General features: G+C 52.9%; 5 protein-coding genes across 5 annotated transcripts; 3 read left to right on the top strand and 2 right to left on the bottom strand.

The window, feature by feature from the left end:
• Window positions 1–874: 874 nt before the first annotated feature.
• CCOS01_01529 (uncharacterized protein) lies at window positions 875–1,809 on the top strand (the record flags this gene model as incomplete). Its single annotated transcript, XM_060449723.1, has 2 exons — window positions 875–1,325; window positions 1,538–1,809. The coding sequence occupies 2 exons, from the start codon at window positions 875–877 to the stop codon at window positions 1,807–1,809; spliced, it is 723 nt and encodes a 240-aa protein (XP_060321161.1).
• Window positions 1,810–3,795: 1,986 nt separating this feature from the next.
• On the top strand, window positions 3,796–5,358 carry CCOS01_01530 (RNA recognition domain-containing protein; the record flags this gene model as incomplete). The annotated part of the gene is made up of 1 exon (XM_060449724.1): window positions 3,796–5,358. The coding sequence occupies one exon, from the start codon at window positions 3,796–3,798 to the stop codon at window positions 5,356–5,358; it is 1,563 nt and encodes a 520-aa protein (XP_060321162.1).
• Window positions 5,359–7,219: 1,861 nt separating this feature from the next.
• On the bottom strand, window positions 7,220–8,109 carry CCOS01_01531 (uncharacterized protein; the record flags this gene model as incomplete). The annotated part of the gene is made up of 2 exons (XM_060449725.1): window positions 7,220–7,666; window positions 7,714–8,109. The coding sequence occupies 2 exons, from the start codon at window positions 8,107–8,109 to the stop codon at window positions 7,220–7,222; spliced, it is 843 nt and encodes a 280-aa protein (XP_060321163.1).
• Window positions 8,110–14,976: 6,867 nt separating this feature from the next.
• Window positions 14,977–15,396, bottom strand: CCOS01_01532 (uncharacterized protein; the record flags this gene model as incomplete). The annotated part of the gene is made up of 2 exons (XM_060449726.1): window positions 14,977–15,158; window positions 15,309–15,396. 2 exons carry the CDS (start codon window positions 15,394–15,396, stop codon window positions 14,977–14,979), a joined length of 270 nt encoding a protein of 89 aa, XP_060321164.1.
• Window positions 15,397–17,702: 2,306 nt separating this feature from the next.
• Window positions 17,703–18,173, top strand: CCOS01_01533 (uncharacterized protein; the record flags this gene model as incomplete). The annotated part of the gene is made up of 2 exons (XM_060449727.1): window positions 17,703–17,748; window positions 17,854–18,173. Coding segments are annotated over 2 exons (366 nt in total), but the record flags the coding sequence as incomplete, so codon positions are not given.
• Between the last annotated feature and the right edge of the window lie 608 nt (window positions 18,174–18,781).

Raw genomic sequence — 18,781 nt, forward strand, 5'->3', positions numbered from 1 at the left:
TTCCATGTGAACAGTGTTGCAGATATGACTCTCGTACAGTGCAATGTTGGCCGGCTCGTTCTTTCCTTTCTATTCCCATTCCCATCCCCCTTCCCATTCAGGTATCGGCCAAGGTACGGGCATTTTGCTCCCTGGTGACAGGTGCTTCCCGTCACCAGGGCAGGTAGGTCTTCAACCTCCCAGTGTTCTGCACGTTGAGCAGGGAGGGAGGGAAAGGTGAATCTGCAATCTGCGTTGTTCCTTCTTTTCCTGTTTCGAAAAGGCCGACCCCACCCTGTCGTTGCTGCCTCCCACGTTCAACTCAGATTGGCGAGGGAAGGAAGGTACCATGCGGTTATGTGGTGCTGGCAGGTACGAATGCTCCCAGGGCAGGAGCACACGGTATCCGTAGCTACCTTACCTAGGTAGTGACGGTGTTCAGAGGCAGGAAGGAAGGTATTCGTGAGTGCGGAGGCAGGAAGGAGTCGAGGGAAAGAAACATTGAAGGAAAGTGCGACAGTGCGACAGTGCGACCGTCCAACAGTGGCCGATTCATTCCCAATTCCGTTTCCTAACGTAAGGAAGGTACCTCACGTCTTCCGCATTATTGCTCACCGTGCCTAAACCCTCATACCTCCCCTACATTGCCTTGGACATTCCCGTCCCAGTCGTTTCTTCACCTTACTTTTGTCTCTCTCCTCGCTCAACCGAACCACTTGACCGAACCGCTTTACCGGGAAAAAAAAATCCGGGTACGGGTAGATTCAGATACTGTTGAAATCACCAGCAAATCCACAGTAGTATCTCGAGTCTCTTCCTTTCCTTTCTCTTCGCCCGATTTACACCATCACTACTCCTCCTGTCCCTCGACGTTACCTCTGGCAGACGTCGACATATGTCGCGCTCGTACTCCCGGCTCGCACAGTTACAGATACACACCTCGCACAAAGACAAAGAACCAGACACCTTCGGCCCGCACGGTTGTTACACACGCACTTCCAGTTTACGCGCACTTTACACGCACACACGCACAGACGATAGCACACACGCGCAGCCCTTCTACTCCGTACCGTTCTGCCCCCCAAAGACACAGACGGACAGACTGGCAAGACAAGAGACAGACGGCAGCCCATGCCGATATCTGAAAAGAGAGACACTACCATCCACCACACGCGCCTCCTGGCAAGCACCAGCCCTCAAACGGTGCCAACGATCGCCGAAAGTCTACAAGACCCCTGAGCCCGGTCGCACCGCTACTACCACCTTGGACCAATCCGCACACTCTCCTGACGCCGTTATCCCCTCTAAAGGCTGTGCCACCAAGAAAACCGGCCTAACAGGAAGACGTACCGGCAGGGGCCTCCCTTCTCTTGTCTCTCTCGCTCGTTCGCCCGCCCGCTAGCCTCCAGGTTAATTCCGTCTCCCACATCCACCGAGTCCAGAAGCTGCGTCTCCTCGACCTCGACCCAGAGTCCTTGACCTACATCACCATCGCTTCCCAACCCTACCATACCATTACCTCGACCTCGACCTGCCTCTGCTGCTACGGCAATCAAAGACACACCTCCACGAGCACGCAACCTCCACAACACTTACCACCAACCTAGCTGCCAAAGGACAGCCTACACGTACCTCCTCCTCCTCAGCATTTCTCCTATTCCCGCTTCTCATCTGCGGCTTGCTCCCACGGCTCCCAGTCCCTCTGGAAAGCAGACACTGGCGCCCTCCATCCCACCAGACAAGCTTCACTCGCTGCGCACACACCCAACGAGCGCCACAGCAAAAGCACAGGCGCAGAAGCCGTCGACGCAATTCGCCAACTACTCTTGATATCAAACGTTTCCTTTAAAGAATCAGTCGAGTCGGCGACTGCCACTCACAGGTGTCTCTGGGCGAGGCAGACATAACGCAATCGCTGCCTGTCTGTACGAATACCGCACTCTCAACGACGACAACATCTACGACTGCGACAGGCTAGTCACTTACACTGAACCTTCGTCAGGGTGGTTGCACCTCCCCACCAGGCAAAGTAGACAGAAAGTACACTTCCAGGTCGTGCCTTAGCATTGCCTTAGCCCACACCAAACGCTTTCCCACCTTACGCGATCGGCTTCTGATTGGTACGATACGTCCCTCCCGAGTGCTCCAGCGGCGGCGCAATTAGACCTCCACAGCACGAGCATCCCTTGTCCATCCCTTCCACTCCCACTTTCTGAGGAGTAAAGTCCAGAAAGTCCAAACGCGACTGGAGTGGTGGACTGGACTGGACCACAATCCAAAAGAGTTCGAACAAGAACCACCACCTTGAGAGGAACCACCGTCGACGCCCCTAGGCCCAACAGCCACCGCGACCGACCCAGTTTGCTTTCACACACCCTCCCAGCGCCCCAGCTGCAGCCTTTCCGCTTCACTGGCTTTTCGATACTAGCCGGGTACTTCACGTCTGTACCCAAACACTACGGAGTACTTCGCATCTCCCTCCACATCGCCAGATTCCCATCATCAAGCGAATTCCCTGGGTTCCCCTAGGTACAGGCCCAACAGACTTTGGCTACAAGCCACCTTTTCTCGATACTTTGCGCCGCCAAACCCCACGATAAACCGACGACCTTGACGCCGTCCTGCAACATCTTTCCGCACTTCCGCCCGCTTTTTCTTTTACGACCCCTCTTCTCTCACCTTCGCGCAGGCAGGCTCACAAACAAAATTGTGCCCCCAGCTTCTTCTGTCCTGCCGACCAGGACCCAAGCAGTCTAACGCCAGAGGGATCCCCCGTCACGGTAGTCGTGCTGTCGAGTTTGGCTTAGTCGTTTTCCGACTTTAATCATCGAGTCAACCCATCCCGTGGGTGTAGTCCTATTGGGTACCTGTCACCATCAAGCTTCGAGGGGCCCCGGCAAGTCGACCTGCTCTGGCCTGTCATCTGCTGCGTGCCTACCACTTGCCGGTACCCAAGTCTCAGTCACCTCGTCCCATTTTCCCAGAGAGCTACGGCTACCCGACTGTCGAACGCAACCAGCCCTGCATTTACACTGCTTCCCTGAGTCCCCCCATGCTCTTGGAGCGAAGCAGGCCAGCCAGGAGCCCGTCCCTTCCCTCTTCCATCCATACCCGCTGTCCTGACGCACCGCACCGCGCCGTACTCAACCCAACTCAACTCAACCCATCAAGGCGCGCACACCATTCTTCCTGGCCGTCTCTCACTTTAACCACTTCATACTTCGCCCACCACACACTTCCCACCATCACACCTTGCCTTTGCATCCATTTGTCTGCCATCAGTGCCACCACTCCCTCCCGGTACCTTTCTACCCTGCTCAATTTCTCTCCTCCTCCCCGAACTTTAAGGCACGATACATAACCTTGCGACAACTCCTCCCGCACGCTCCAACTTCTCCCCCCCTTCTCCCAAAACCTGTCCAACCCCCCCCCAACTTTTCGATATCGCTCTCTGCAACATTCTTTCGTCGCCCTGTATCCTCCCGTCGCGCACTCGAAAATCGACACCAACACCCGATAATTTCACCGCGTCTTGGCCCATTTTCCCGCATTCTTGTTCGCACGCGCTTCCAAGAGTTCCCACTTGAGCTGCGCGACTGTTGCAATCCTCCCTCTCTTTGCCGCAGTTCCGAGGCAATTCAAGGCACCACGCGCCAGCGCATGCACCGCAACACCGGCGGATGACAAGCAACCATAGGTGAACCAGGCGCATTTACAGTCTCATCAGCCGCACTCAACCTTCGGGGATGACATCGAGTCGCGACAATCCTCCTACATCAACAACGACAAATATCTATCACCCAAAAAACCACTGCCATGGCTGCGCCGGCTTTTCTACAACAATCGCAACCTTTCAGGCCCTCCAACACCCAGGCACCGTTCCTCTCGTCCGTCAACCCCTTTGAGCGCGATGCGGCTATGCCTGTCGGAACGCCATACGCCAACCCGTCTTCTGTGGCGGCCTCTGTTCTGATTCGTCGCCTTCCGCTGAACACTTCGGAAGAATCGCTTCGACTCATGGTGGTTTGGTCCAAAGAGCTTGTTGACGTTGAAGTGCTCCCCGTAGATCAATCAGAAGACAAGGGATTCCGCTCGGCCGTCCTAAAGTTCCGGACTACGAATGGGGCAATCGAAACAAAGAATATGCTAAACGGGAAATCCAACATTTCTAACGACGCCAATATGATTGTCGAGATTCTCGGAGGCAGCCCAACCACGTCGAGAAGGTACGCCGAACCCGCAGGGACCGGATCGTCGAGCACTGCATCCTCCGCGGCCTCTTCAGCCCCATCCTCGCGACAACCATCACGATTCAACGGCGGATTCCAATCTCTCGAAAAGATATCGCCACCTATGAATGGTATATACGGCTCCAGCGAATTGCCCAACCCAGAGTCCAGCGCGCACTACCAGAACCTGTTCTCACCTCAGTCTCCTATCGGAAATCACCTCACAGAACGGACACGCATCGCTGGGAAATCGTTGATTAACAATGATGCGGCTGATGATGACGAGACCGGCGAGCTCTTGAAGGACCCAGTCGCCTACGCGGAAAACGGAGCTACGGCTCAGAGAAGAGCCACCGCCCCACAGTTGCCCATATCGCGTTTGGCGAGCCTGTCCCTCAACACCACCAGCACAACACCAAGCCCATCGTCGCTTCCGCAGTACGGTCAGCAAGGAATGGCAGCGATGTCGGCTCACCCAGTCATGTCACCCACTGTGATGGGCGGGGGGCCACATACTGTACCCTTCCATATGGGAACTGGTCCTTACGGCCGCCATAACTTCCCCCCGGTCAATCCTGCTGACCAGAATCCACCTTGCAACACTCTCTACGTGGGCAACCTTCCTATCGACACGTCTGAGGAAGAGCTCAAGGCCATGTTCTCCAAGCAACGGGGCTACAAGAGGCTTTGCTTCCGAACCAAGCAAAACGGGCCCATGTGTTTTGTGGAGTTCGAGGATGTTTCCTTTGCTACCAAAGCTCTCCATGAGCTCTACGGACATCCGCTTCACAATAGCGTAAAGGGCGGAATTCGCCTCAGCTTCTCGAAGAACCCCTTGGGAGTCAGGTCGGGTCAGACTCCAGGTCAATCAACGTCTCCAATGAGCGGCATGATGACAGGTTCCACGAATGGGTTCAAGACCACCAACGGTCCTCCTCCAGGACTTTCAGCCCCACCTGGTCTTGGCTCTGGGCGATTCAGTAACGGCTCCTCGGGCACACCACCTTACGCAGTTGCTGGCTTCCCAGCAAGCGGTAATAACAACGTGTGGAACGGGTACAACAGCAATACCATGACTGCTGGTGGGCCTGGTTCCATGATGAATGGAAACAACTCAAACTACCTGCCACCTCACATGCTTGGCAGGTAAGGCATGCAGTTATGTTAGGTTGCCTCCCTGACTTCCAGAGGCAGTATGGCGAGAGTTCTGGCGTTACGGTGTTCAAGTGTGGATACACGGCAACAAGGCAAAGCCACAAGATACTCGGACATCATCGAGGACGGCGCTGTGTGAAGATCTCGGCGCATACGCATTTACATCGGCATCTGATTTTCCAGGCATCAGTCACTTGAGTTTTTTCCTCTTTTCCCGATATCACATGGTTCTGACTCGCTCTTCCCTGACGGGCCTGACTGCATTGGCCTCCCGCAGTCACCAGCACTGGAGTTATGTTTGACTACTTCGTCCATGTTCTCAACGAAGTTCAGAAACACATCATCAGTGGGCGTTCAACCCTCGACAACTTCGAGTATCAGGCTGCAGTACGGTGGAGGCTACCTTCCGGCCTTATCTTTCCTTCGTTCACCAATTCATTTTGGTTTGGGTTTCTTTATTTTCATTCAGCATGGCGCGTGGAACGGACATTTACTATGGTAGACGAACTTGGGGGAATCTGGTCTCATGCCCTTCGGACAACAAATACCCAGCGCCAACGACTTAAGGATGGAGTTCTTAGGTTCGACGTTTTCGGCGATGCCTTCACGAGGCGTCCTGACGATTTTGGGCAACGGGTTCACGGTTCTCGCGAAAGAATGGAACATTTACTGGCACAGCGATTAGCGATTGATGGATAGGGAGGAAACGTTGTATTGAGTCTTGGGAGCATGGCATGAGTTGACCCCAAAAGAGAAAACGCCCAAAAGCACAGAAGAGAGCGCGAATGGTTTCGGTTGATCCCACAGCACCCGCCAACCAAAACAAAAATACGGCATGGAAGTTCAGAGGAAGAAGTCTTTCGTTTGTTTCACTCAACGCATGTACGAGATATAAAAGGCACGCTCCACCAGAAGGCGGACACTGGAGAAGGGAGAACCGCCGCGGGCATAGGAGAGCTACCTGGCAGCGACACGTTCTGGTCACATCAGAAATCCTCGCTGGTTCGGGTCAAGTCCATCACTGGATGGGACGGCTGAAGGCCAGGCTGCATCAAGCTGTTACGCACAAACTTTACGGATAAGCATCATCGGGGTTATCGTTCGGCATCAAGACGGAAGGGACCTCATCATCACACATCCATGGGTTTGGTCGGGACACAATTAGGGTTAGGAAACCGGGAAGGATTGTCCAGTCCAGGCTATGGCCCTCGAGGGGCATTGTCATGTTTCATTTGAATTTCAATTTCTCTCTGATTTGTTATTTTCTTTTTCCCACTGCCCAGCCCGTTTCGTTCCCCATCTATCCCCCCTTTTCCTACACACTTTACTGGGATCAAACTTTGACTTGCACATTGTGGGAGCGAACATACCCCCTTATGGGATTCTCATAGGCCAAAGAAAGGAGTTTTTGATTTGCTGATGATATAAACCTGCCCTGTCTTGCCACTTTCGATTGGTTGATTAGGGATACCTTGAAGTGAGTGACGATCTTGGGCGACCCGGTGGCCAGGTACGGTCGGTGGGCATGTGGACAATCATGAGCCCCGCTGATTGACAGGCACGAACCACCTCTGACCAGTGTCACAATGTCGGCGGAGACTGGGGGGTTTTTCTCCAGAGCCTTGTGGGGCCGAATGTCATTTACTTCCGGTTTGTACACTGATGGCTGTACGGAGAGGCAGAGGGCATTGCGTTTCAGTACCATACCCACGATAAGAAGCCGGGCGATGGGAATATGCCGAGCTTCGGTGTAAAGGGGCAAAGGGCATTGACAAAGGGCACCGAGGCGCGAGGCGGGGAGAGAAGAGGAAGAAGGATGCGCCACTTTGGACCCCAGTCGATCCACGTGAATAGAGTCAAAACTTCGGCAGAAGGGTGGAACCCCAGTCCTTGTCAAGCTCTTCTACGCAGTCACGCAGTATAGCAATTTGGGGGAAGGGAGGGCTTGCTGGTATTACGTCTGCGACGTTATTTGGATACGGCAGATATTTTTTTTCGTTAAACAGCAGTAAACTTGGCAAGAAATCGCTGTCAACCGAGGCGGTCATGGTGGTGTGATTGTCCGGCCCTATGCAGCGAGGCATAGCCGGATACCGGAGCTGCCTCCGAGACTTTTGGCTTAGGCGGGGGGGTTGAGGGCGCATACGTCCGAGGAGTCGCGCGATTGAGCACGACCTCGCAGCCCGTAAACCGCCGTTGGGACACACTCTGAATGCATTCATAGTTTCGAGCACTTTTCCATCCGTCAGGTTTGCAGTCTCGCGGCAAGACACTTGGTGTCTGCGCGCGATACGGTCCAATGTCTTCCTCATATTGGCAGGATTCTGGCAAGGGGGCATCCGTCGTGTACATCGAGTGCCCCAACGACAATGCCAGCCCTCGCAGCATGGCATTTCGTAAGGGTTGCAGAAGAAGCGTGTCTTGAAAAGACGGCTCTATGGTCGGCACCCATCCACGAGAAATGGCTTGCGATGATCGTGGCGTCCGAGACAGCCCACGTTGAATTAATTCGGGATGATGGTGGTGATCCAGCATTCTTGAAAGGGTGCAATGCACATGTACGTAGCGGTGCCTGCCATACTTGCTCATTGGATGGAGCTCTACCTTCTGCTGTCAGCCATTGGCCGCCAGAAGTCTGGTTGGTGGTGTGGAGGCTACCACCAACCTGAAGCGTGGTAGTCGCAAGTTGGTGTTGATGGGATGAAGATGAAGGGGGTGGACTCTGGAAGTCTTGGACAATCGCCATGTTGGGACCTTATTTGCTTACTCCCCCGGCGCGCGCGCGTGTGGGTAATTTGGTGGATTGAGATGATGGGATCGCGGGATGCCGGCAATTGCACGTACCGAGGTTCTCAATGTTTCTGCGGCCCTCTGGCGAAGCTTCTGCTGATTACGCGGGATATCGAGATGTCGAGAGACGCTTTCTGTGGGGGAGAGGAGAAGGTGTGTGGAGGTTGGAATCAGAATCAGAGGTCGAATCGTCATAGAGGGGTTTGCTTCGAATCATGCGACAGCCTTGAAAGTGAAACTCGATGTCTGTACCAGTAAGCAGAGACTGCCCATCGATAAGCAAATGCAGCCCAGGATGGGGAAAAGTGCAAGACGCAACAGCAGGCTGCGAGTGCATGTCTGTGAATAGGAACCTACAGGATCTGTTATCCTGCGGCACAGACGCCATGGGACGCGGGCGCGCTCGCGCTACCTTGGCCCGTTCTGACGTGTTCCAGGCCAAATTATCCCCGGTGTGGCACGCAAACACTGCGGACGAATGAGGGCGTGACAGCGACGTTGTCGATTCTTTTTTTCTTCTTGTATCGTGTGGTGTGCAAGACGAAGTCAGTCAGAAGTACTGTGTAGATGTAGCGGAGAAGGGGAAAGGTGGGAAACACCGTTGCGAAGGATGGGTACGGAGTAGAGGCAACCAACGCCAGGACTAGCGACGGCGCGGCGGAATGGGACGGCTCTTCTCCCTAACGCTCCCGACACGACCCCTCTGACTTGCTCTGGTCGACGTGCTGGATGAGCCAAGTATCGTACCAAGGGTCTTGCGGAAGGGTGGCATTCGTGTCATCTAGGTGCAGTGCTGATGGTGGTGACCAGCTGTTAGTCGGGCGAGGACGGACTGTGGCTGGCGGGATGGGCTTCACCGGTGAGGGGCGGCGTCTAGGGACGGGACGGGACCGGTGAGAGCAGGTGAGTGAGATTTCGAGCGAGAAGCCAAGAGGGCGACGTTTGTTTCGTGAGCGCATATGTTGGGGCGGTAGTAGAGGTTGAGAAGGGTGTAGGTAGGTAAGCTGGAACCGAGGCCCGGCCGCTAAGGCAGGATGAACTGGCAGGGGGGTGAAGATGGGTGAGAGGTGCCAGGAGGGAGGGAGGAAACTGTCACGTTGTGAATACATAGTGGAGCAATCTCTGTCAGTTATTCGATTTTCGGAGTTGACTTGTGAATCTGTCATCTGCAAGTTGCTTGAAAGGGCATGTTTGACGAGGAGGCCGTTGAAGAATGGGAAAGGGAAAGGATGATATTGGCGTGGTCGGGTGGACGCTCTCACCTCTAGCGACTTCCAACGTTTGGTTCGCTTAAGGTAAAACGGCTTGGAGGGTGTCGTGGTAGGAGGGAACGCGGAGGTGGCGGCGACCGGTCTGGACCTTCTGCCAAAGGTAGAGAAGCTTCTTGCCCTCATCTCATCTTGCCTGTGTTCTGGGCGACGATCAGGAGGGAAGGCAACCAACAAGCCACTGTGCGCGCCCATCTCTCGGCGATCCGGGCCCGGGGCCGATGAGCGGGGCCGGTGTGGGCGTAGCCTCCACCGGTGCGGGCCCCGACCACCGTCGTGCGACCACCACTCTGATTGCCACGCCTCCGCAGTGTGTCGGACAAAGCTTGTAAGCGGGCATGATTTTCGCCGCGGTGTAACCTAATAGCTGGAAGGCGTGGAGATGACTTGTTGTCACGCCGTGAGACGTTTTTCGGTATCTTCGTTTGAAATGGGGCTGAAGCCTGATATGACACGGCTTGATCAGCTGGGACAATTGGGGTGCCACGGCAGATCTCTATAAGGAGATATCTTGTATCAGATCCTGGAGCATGGGGGTAAGCGGAAAGCATCGGGCTTGGTTTCTATCCTGATTAAGAATTCCGGTCCGAAATCTTGTGACTAAGAGATTTCTACTGTGCGTGGGGTAGTGACGGCAAGATGTTCTGCATGATGACGAACGGAGTCATCTCGTGTAAGTTGAGGAGCCTTTCAGACTGAAAACGGCCATTTGAGAGAGAAGGTATCTGGTACGCAGGGGTTGTCTGGTGTTGTAAAGCTCGAAGCTCGCGGCTCCATTGACTCATAAGTAACTCAGGCTCAAGCCCCCGTAAGGCAACCAAGAGCGTTAGAGGCCACTTGAGCTTTCGTGAGGTCTACCGAGAAGTGGATAAAATTGCACCGAGACTTGGATGAACCTGGACTATCTTGAGCGTATGACCTACCGCAGGTTTGTCCGTTCACTTAGCCTAATCCTCTACCCATGCCAAGGACAGACGTCCGCCATCGAGTTCTAGCCTGAAATATCCCCCAATTAAGTATCAAGCTTGGAAGTTTCTTATGCCAACTCATTCGTCGAGTAGGTTGTTGTTGCTTGAAGCTAAGAATGATCTCAGGAGGTACTTCAGAACTTATAGTGGCCTCCGACTCGTTTCCAACGTCCTTCCAAACCTACACTTGAATTATCACAAACGCTCATCGCTGTTCCGTTGTAGCACTGGGACCAAAAACTTGATCCCTGGTCTCAACTTGAAAATGTCCTGTTCACTCAAGTGTGACTGTCCATCTATGTCTCATTCAAGTCTTACAGAAAGGACCTTTAATCCTTTGAGAGCACGGATACGCGGATCCAGTCTCAATATGTGCCTCCGTTCGCGCCCCGTTCCTGTTCTCTTATAAATTGTGAGAACTAACAACACCGAGAACTAGAAACAAACTAGCCAGCATGCTTGGGAAGCCGTTAGACGGATTGTCGCAGTAATACAAGGCATGTTGGAGAAATTCTCGAAGTAGTACACGAAGTTGAAAAAGATAAGAGAGGATCGACACGTCTTACTCTCTACCAAAAGCTCTTCCATTTGATGACACAAGTAAACCTTCAACCTTGATCATGCAGACACCCCCCACCCCCCTTCACGAATGTGTTCTAACCAGCAGTAAGGGCCCAAGACGAGTGCGACTTCGTAGGAGCACAGGCTCTCTTATTGTTTGAGATTTTGACAATAACAGACTTGGGTGATCTCAATGTAGTGGCATCCTGTATCTCAAAGCTTGTGTGACTATTGAACTAGGACCATTTCGTATTATTTGAGGTCTTCAGAGCAACAACAGTCGAATCCAAAATGGCTATGATTACAATTGTCCTATCTCAATCTACCTCGCGCCTCCCTGCATGTTCCCTCTGAAACATACCAAGGACGACGACGGCCTCTGTTGTGTTTTTTCGCTCTGTGTATCCACTATGTAATAGCCCCAGATCGACAGCGATAGGAACTCACCCGAAGCGACGGGCCCTGCGCTGAGCAAAACGGCCAATATTTCTGAGCTTCCACATCTATGGCCATGACCACCCGTGGAGTGGAAGAGAGCTGATCAGCTTGAGGAGGTTGATATAGCCTTATGGGGGTTGAGACGTTTCCGTGGCTTCTCACCAGAAAGACGTGCTCTACCTCCTCTATATTCCTCCCTCATGCTGAAATATTGGACACGTTGTTGTTTCATTAAGCCTCTTTGGCTGACCTCTTGAACCGCGGGCTGGCTAACATTGAGCTCCGCGCAACATCAAGTCGAAAACCAAGTTGGCGGATTCCTGTTTGAAAGCCAGGAGATACCTCTTTTATGGCAATAGCTTCTAGATCATTTCAAACCATTCCCACCCGGGTGCACGTTAAAGCACTTGGAGATGTGGGCAGATGGCAATCAACTCACATTTGGGCTTTCGAAATAACATAGATTTCGGGATAGAAGTTGATATACAGCAACAGCCACCGCTTGAAAAGACAACGGGCGAAGATCACATCCCTACTTTGACATTCGTTTATTAAAGCTACTCAAGCTCTACTGTGTATGTCTAAGTGAACTAGACACATTTGAATGGGCAGACTCAGCGCCATGACGCAGTTGGTAATCCTGTTCCCGGTCCATACAGGCAGAGCCCTAAAAACATGGGACCACAGAGCAGGCAAAAGATGTCACCTAAACGGCTGTCACGGCGTCAAACTCAAACCCTATGTTAATGGCGAGCTGGACGAGAAAGAGGCCAGGCAGAACATAGATCAGAGACCTAGATAGCGGACGGAGATGAGAGAGCCATCATTAGCATACTCATATTGTAGGTAGTCACAAGGGCCTGAGGGACTAAAATCTGAAACAAACGAATTCCAATAAACGAAACGTTCAGGTGTTCCCGCGACCCTGTAGTCATCTTATAGCAAGGTCCCAACCTCTTTTATTATATCAACAGCCTTCGTCGCTGATCATCAGCAGCATGAACATATGTTCTCTACCATTGTTTCACCATCCATTCCCCATGTCTTGATCCCACCGAACTAATCCGATACCTCACCAAGCTTCCCGTCCTCAGAGCCTTACTGGTCACCATCCATCGAATGAGTTGTTTCGTGCCTGGTCTCTGAAGCTCTCAATACACTCTACAAAAGAATGGCAGAGCTCGCATTGTGCGTTGTATCATAATCAAGTCTTTACGGACAAGGTCCAAGATGTAATCTCAAGGACAACCTTCCTTCACCTGGCCCATACCTAGGTACCTACCATGGAACCGGCATTTCTATACCACAACCTCAGTATCGACGACTCACAGATTCTACTCTGCCAAAGACACATGCATGTAGAGGAGTCTAACAGCTCCTATATCAGACTTTGACTTTCCCAACTCCCCTAGTCTTTCTCAAAAGGTAGAAACCCCATCAGAATCCAAGTGGAGGACAAAACAAAGAATTCACAATCATTTAATCACCACAACGAGCAAAAGACTGGACGATCTGGGAATCGAACCCAGGACCTACCGCATGCTAAGCGGTCATTATACCACTAAACCAATCGCCCATTGGATGATCTAGCCCGGACTTGAACCGGAGACCTTCAGTGTGCTCAGTTTCGAGGAGACCTCGAAATCTGTTAGACTGACGTGATAACCAACTACACCACCAGACCAGTTATTGTTGTAGACGAGCGGCGGAATAGGGCTTTATGAATTCTGGCTTTGGAATGTGTGCGGTGAACGGCGGGACCCGCTTGGTTGTGGCAGCGGAGCCCTAAAAGTAGGCTGCTGCAGAAAGTCTGGTTCATGCCGGCTGTGGTGGGTCGTTCGATGCAGGCCCCATCAGTACCGGCCCGATGTCTTGTCAAAGAAACTCCCGTCGTCCACCGAATTGATATTCTAGGATCATGGTTGTGGTCTCGCTTGAGCAAGGTACCTGCAATGTGATTTAATGTTTCGTTGCCGACCCCATCGTCTGGCTAGGAGGAGGCAGGCAAGGCACAGTTGGGGGGCACCGCAACCTCCAAAGATGATGATAGTGACAATCGTGATGCAGAAAATCGACCAGACCGTTCGGGGAAGGTAGTAAAGTGGACTGGATTTTTTTTTCGTCTTGGTAATTGCCCGGACTGATAAGACGACATCTTGAATGGTGCCGAATATCCAGACAACTTTGCTCCTCGACCATGTCAGCCCCCCACGCTGCCTTCGTCGATTTTCGCAATATTCTCCGAAAGCTGGCTAAAGTCCGACCATGATGACGAGCTGCATGCAGCTCCGGCGTGGGGTACGGGAAGAAAGGGCACGCGTGAGCCGCATTCTATTAGACGATAATAGACTGGCCCATTAGGAGATCGGACACACTGACGGCAACGTATCGAGGAGCTTGCGAATGTAGAGCGTGTGCCGTGCATGCCAGTCGTACAAACAACTGGCTCCCTGCTTCTTCGGAAAGTTTCTCCAGTCAAGTCAATGAGCCATGCAGGCCATCCATGGTGTTTTCGGACAGACGAGAAGGTGACACGGCAATGGCTTCCAAGTCGTGTGCCTGACTGTCTATCGAGGCCTCGTGTCCTGAGTGCAGTCTATAAGGACATCTGCCGTTCATGATAGCTCTGACCTCGTACTCGGCCTGAGACGCCAACTGACAGAGGTGCTCGTCTGAAGTTCCACGCCTCCCGAACACGTGAAAACATGCAGTGGGTCGGTTTGCTCTACCTTCAACTGGCCTTGAGGCGACTTCTTGACCGCTTGGTTCTCGCATTCGGAGCTATGGAGCGGCGAAATCCCACTGCATTGAGGTCGAAAGGCCCAATACAGTTAGTTACATTGGTAGTGTGGTGTAGTATGGCAGCAGCGAGCTCGGTGAGCACTCGACGAATTCGAAAGTTGGGCATTGTAAAGTGTGTTTGCCTGGGGATCCCGTCAACGAGCAGATGATGTGTTCATGTTGCACATGCAGGTGTAGATCCTCCGCATTTTTGTCGCTGGGAAATCCATGGGATGGCTGGCTTGGCATTTCCTTTACCGGGCTTGTGCTTGCTGCGTCTCAAGTCACGATTTTTTGTGAAATCAAAGTCCAAGTCAAATAGATAGAATATCCCTCGATGAGCAAGGCAGTCAGGGTGCCTCAATCTCTTGCTCAGGCATCAGAGACTGGGCAAAATCATGCTATCGAGAGATGCCGTCGGGCATTCAAGATTATCCGTTGAAATGATGAAAGTACCGCATCAATCTCGAAATGAAGTCCCAGGATGTTGGAGCATAGACTTGGGGGCCGAACATTTAGTAGCAACCGTGATTGCTCACGGCCTAAGTACTGGTCGCATTGACTCGGTCGTGGCAGGCTTGGACGATTCAGGAGCCAGAAGATTTAGAGTTCCTGCCTGAAACTCAAAGGTGGACTGACACGACTGGTTAGCGTGATGATGGTACAGTCCATCTCATCTTGGCCACGTGGGAAGGTGAGATGGCGGAGATGTGGTCTGGGCGCCTCTGTCCATAGGTCTAAAGAGTTTCCTCGTCTATCCGTACCTTTCCAACTTTGTAAGGACCTTTTGATGGGTATGACTTGTTGCTATATTTCCACGAAGCTCTCGGGGCCGTTACTGAGAACATTCAGGCCGACGATAATCGTACCAGTGTCGCTGGATGTGCTCCATAGACAATACTGCAATGACCGAGACGGGGGATAGAGCAGGGAAGATTCCAGGGAGCCAAGTTGACAGCTCATATCAGAGAGGTGGAATAGACCAGGGCCTAGACGTCACCTTTTTAGTATGGAACCCAGCAGACCGGTTCTCCGATTTGAGCAAGAGCTGTTCTTCAGAAGCCGCCAACTCGGAGATGAGGAGGGGATAGATAGGAATGATCCTTGTGGCTAACAATATCTGGTTTGACTAAGTGTACAAGGTCCGTACGGATAGGAGCTGGCGATCTGGGCGACCATGGCCAGCGGGAGTGACGTTTTGACGACAACGACACGGCCCGAGGGCATGGTTGACGATCGGTCGCTGCATCGAGTTACCAGTCACACATTCCGGATTCGGGTCAGCTACCAAACTAGGAGATCAAGTCGGATGCAACGTCAACAGAACGACAGGGAAGGGGCTGAGAACCAGATGAGGCACCAGAGTTCGGTTTTTCGAGCTCCCCTTCGTCGTCATGGGATGAGTCCTCCACGCGTAGTGGTGTGCTTGGCTGTGACGGGAACAGGAACTCGAATTTGAACGGGAGGGGCGCGCTCGCATCGAAGTGTCTATTCGTACACTCGCATCTGCGGCTAGCACCCATCCTGGGGACCCCGGAATCCCACCAGTCGGTTCTCAGGTACAAGACGCAGGGGCGCATGCTCGGTCGTCACTGGTCGAAATCAGGCTATTTGAGGAGGGAAGAAAAAATTTCTCTATACCCTCGCGAACCGAGGTGATGGGTGAGGCGAGGAATTGGACGTCATGATTGGCGCAGTAACGACCGAGCTTGAGCTGTCTATAATCTGAAGTATTTCCGGAGCGGTATCGATTTGCCTCGGATAGGCTCAAGCGAGGCAGGTAGTCGACCGCGTATATCCAGGACGAGGCACTAGGATGGTTGGCTGTCATGGAAGCAGAATTTTAGCAACGGCTACGACGTTGCAATGGCTAGACGTAGAGGTTAGCTGGCGAACAGCGTCCCTGCGTCAGTGTCTCGGCTCCGGGCCCTCGGTCGATGGCCGTATCCAGCCCGCAGATCGTTGGTGGCCCTTTGCTTACACTTTATTTGAAGCTCTCTGGTGCCGAGAGACCGCGTAAAGCTTGTACTACGGAGTAGTTGAGATTGTAGAGTCTCTGGTGACTGGATCGTTGGTAGGAGGGCTGTGGCGGATGGTTCGGCAAGACATCCTCGGTTGCTTGGCTATGAAGCTTTGTTAAAATGGAAGAGTAGGACTATCGGAATAACCCCTCATTGCTTGCGCGGATGTAGACCAAAAGGCTAGTAGATGGAAGACGATTCTTCTCGATGAAGTGCATAGTGGCTTGCCCTTGGTTGACAGGGACAGGCCGCAATGCAGGAGAAGTCGAGACAAGGTGGGCAGAGTGGATGCGTCTAGAAGGGTTGAGAGATAAAAATCAATCAGAGTCTAAGGCAAGGTACAGAGACTGGGAGACTGGCACCGATGCAGGCCGTACTCCGTACGTCGGAGGATGGATTCTCTTCATGGCATGGATGATGGCACCTGCATGGAGCCGAGTGCTAGAGTGCGGCGATGCTTTATGGTGTTGTCTTGGAGCCTACCTTAAGGAGCACACAGTAGAGGTTGGGAACTTGGGTCAAGTTCCAACGCCGGGCCCGTCGCGGCGTGGCCTGCACAGTGCTTAGCTATCTTACCAGGATGACAGCCTTGCAGCATCGAGGAAGGAGCAAGCAGTAAGAGCTAAGGTGGTTGAAGCTGTGTGATACTCTGTGCAGGCAAAGTCAAAGTTTGAAGTTCCATGGGTAGTTGAAAAGCTCACAGGTGTGGGGAACGAGAGGCATTGGGTGGAGAGATTTGCCTTACTTCTGATGTGCTTCCTCAACTCAATTGATGCTTGTAGCAGGCTGGGAGTCTCTGATGAAGTCCTGGGACAAGGCATTGAATTGTAAATAGTGGCATGAGATAGAAGTGTAGCAGCATCGTGATTGAGAGAAGCAGGCGCAACTACAAATTAGACATGGTCACCTACCTACCCTGAAGTGATGAAATGGTAAGTCAGTTAAGTCTATGACGTAGTGATTACTACTGTACTACATGAACTCGGGCCGTCGAGATGGGATCTGATGTATTCATGGAGTATCCACAACTTGAGGTGAGAAAGCTCGAGAAGCTACCAGGTTACCTTAAGGTACCTAAGGTAGGAAGGAATGAGGGGTGACAGAGTGTAGTTGGAAGCAGGAAGGCATGGATGATGAGTGATGGCAGGCAAGCCGCACAATGTGCCAATGTGCCAATGTGGTTCCTACCTTACCTTAAGGTATGCCGCGAAAAGAGAACAGCAGGGAAGGCATGGCGCGGCATGGCGCGGCATGGGAAAGGAAAAAAAAGGACGCAAAGAAAAGGGGAAGGAAAGAACGGCAGCCGCATATCTCCATGTCCCTTCCATGTTGGAGCCGGGGGATCGCGCACCTGCCTCAGTCACAGTGAGAAACTCGGGAAGGTGTTGGTGAGGGAAGAAAAAGTGAGGTGGGGGCTCGGGGGATAAACCACGAGTTGATTCTTCTTTCCCTGCCTCAAGAGCCAAGACACCACGTCCAAGTACCTCGTACTCCGAACGCATCCATGGATAGGTACCGAGCAAAAAACAGTCCTTCAAGAGTCAAGCCTCGTTCAAAGGTAAGCAATAGGGCAAGCATCCATCTGCATCTTTGCTCTTGCACCTGCAGCTGTCCACCTGCGCTCTCACTGCTCAGTGCCCACTGTCTCCTATGCAGCACGCAGCTTGCAGCACCACCTCAAGCACGACTCCATCCGCGGAACGAACCAACAGGGGAACATGGGATGGAAGCAGAACCAGAAACATCACAGAGCACGCTAAAACATGCCTTCTCGGCAATCCACTGCGACCTGAAATCCACAGCACCGCTGCACCACACGACCAGGCCACCACACCTCCTGTCAACTACACGTGTACCGACCGAGTAGGAACATTCCTCCACACTGCCCGCTCTGAGGGGGCTCGAGAGCCCGTCTGCGCATGGCCGCCATGGGCCAAGGCCTTGCTCGCTCACGAGAGAGCCCCGGCGACTGCCCAGGACTAGAGCCCACACAAACTGCCCGACTCGACCAAGCCTCAATGGAAAGGTACGAATGCTCCGTACTGCCTACACACCATGACACTTCCGTTGCGGCGTCGCGGCGTCGCCCCCCATTCCCTTAGCCCTGGAGACACATGGGAAGAGAGGAACCTCACCACATGGGATGGGTGGGACAAGACTGGAGAGTCCCACCTATGCAGGAGCTATGTTCGTGCGCGCTGCACCCAACTGGACACCTGCTCTGGCTAAACGGCAGACAAACCCTGACTCAGCTACATTGGGGCAGAGACCCGTTCCCACGCTGAACCCACGGACTCTGAGCCTGTCAACAGCTCAAAAGTGCCGGCCGAAACGAGGTTGCTTTACGGACTGCTATCGGACTGCTATCGTACGCAGTAAGTACCTTTCGCATACAGATACGCATACGTACGGAGTACAGACCACCTTACCCTCTATTCTATAGTATCCAGCCTACTGACAATCTCAAGACGTATCCTGTACTAGAGTGTCATGTCTACTTTGCCTATGACTTCAGCCATGACTTGCTGCGCTGGATGCCGGTCACACGAATAAGGCACCTACTACTCCGTGCTCCCTACCAACACAGGCAT

This window comes from Colletotrichum costaricense, assembly GCF_030867565.1.
Source record: "Colletotrichum costaricense strain IMI 309622 chromosome Unknown Scaffold_1.1, whole genome shotgun sequence".
Taxonomy (NCBI): domain Eukaryota; kingdom Fungi; phylum Ascomycota; class Sordariomycetes; order Glomerellales; family Glomerellaceae; genus Colletotrichum; species Colletotrichum costaricense.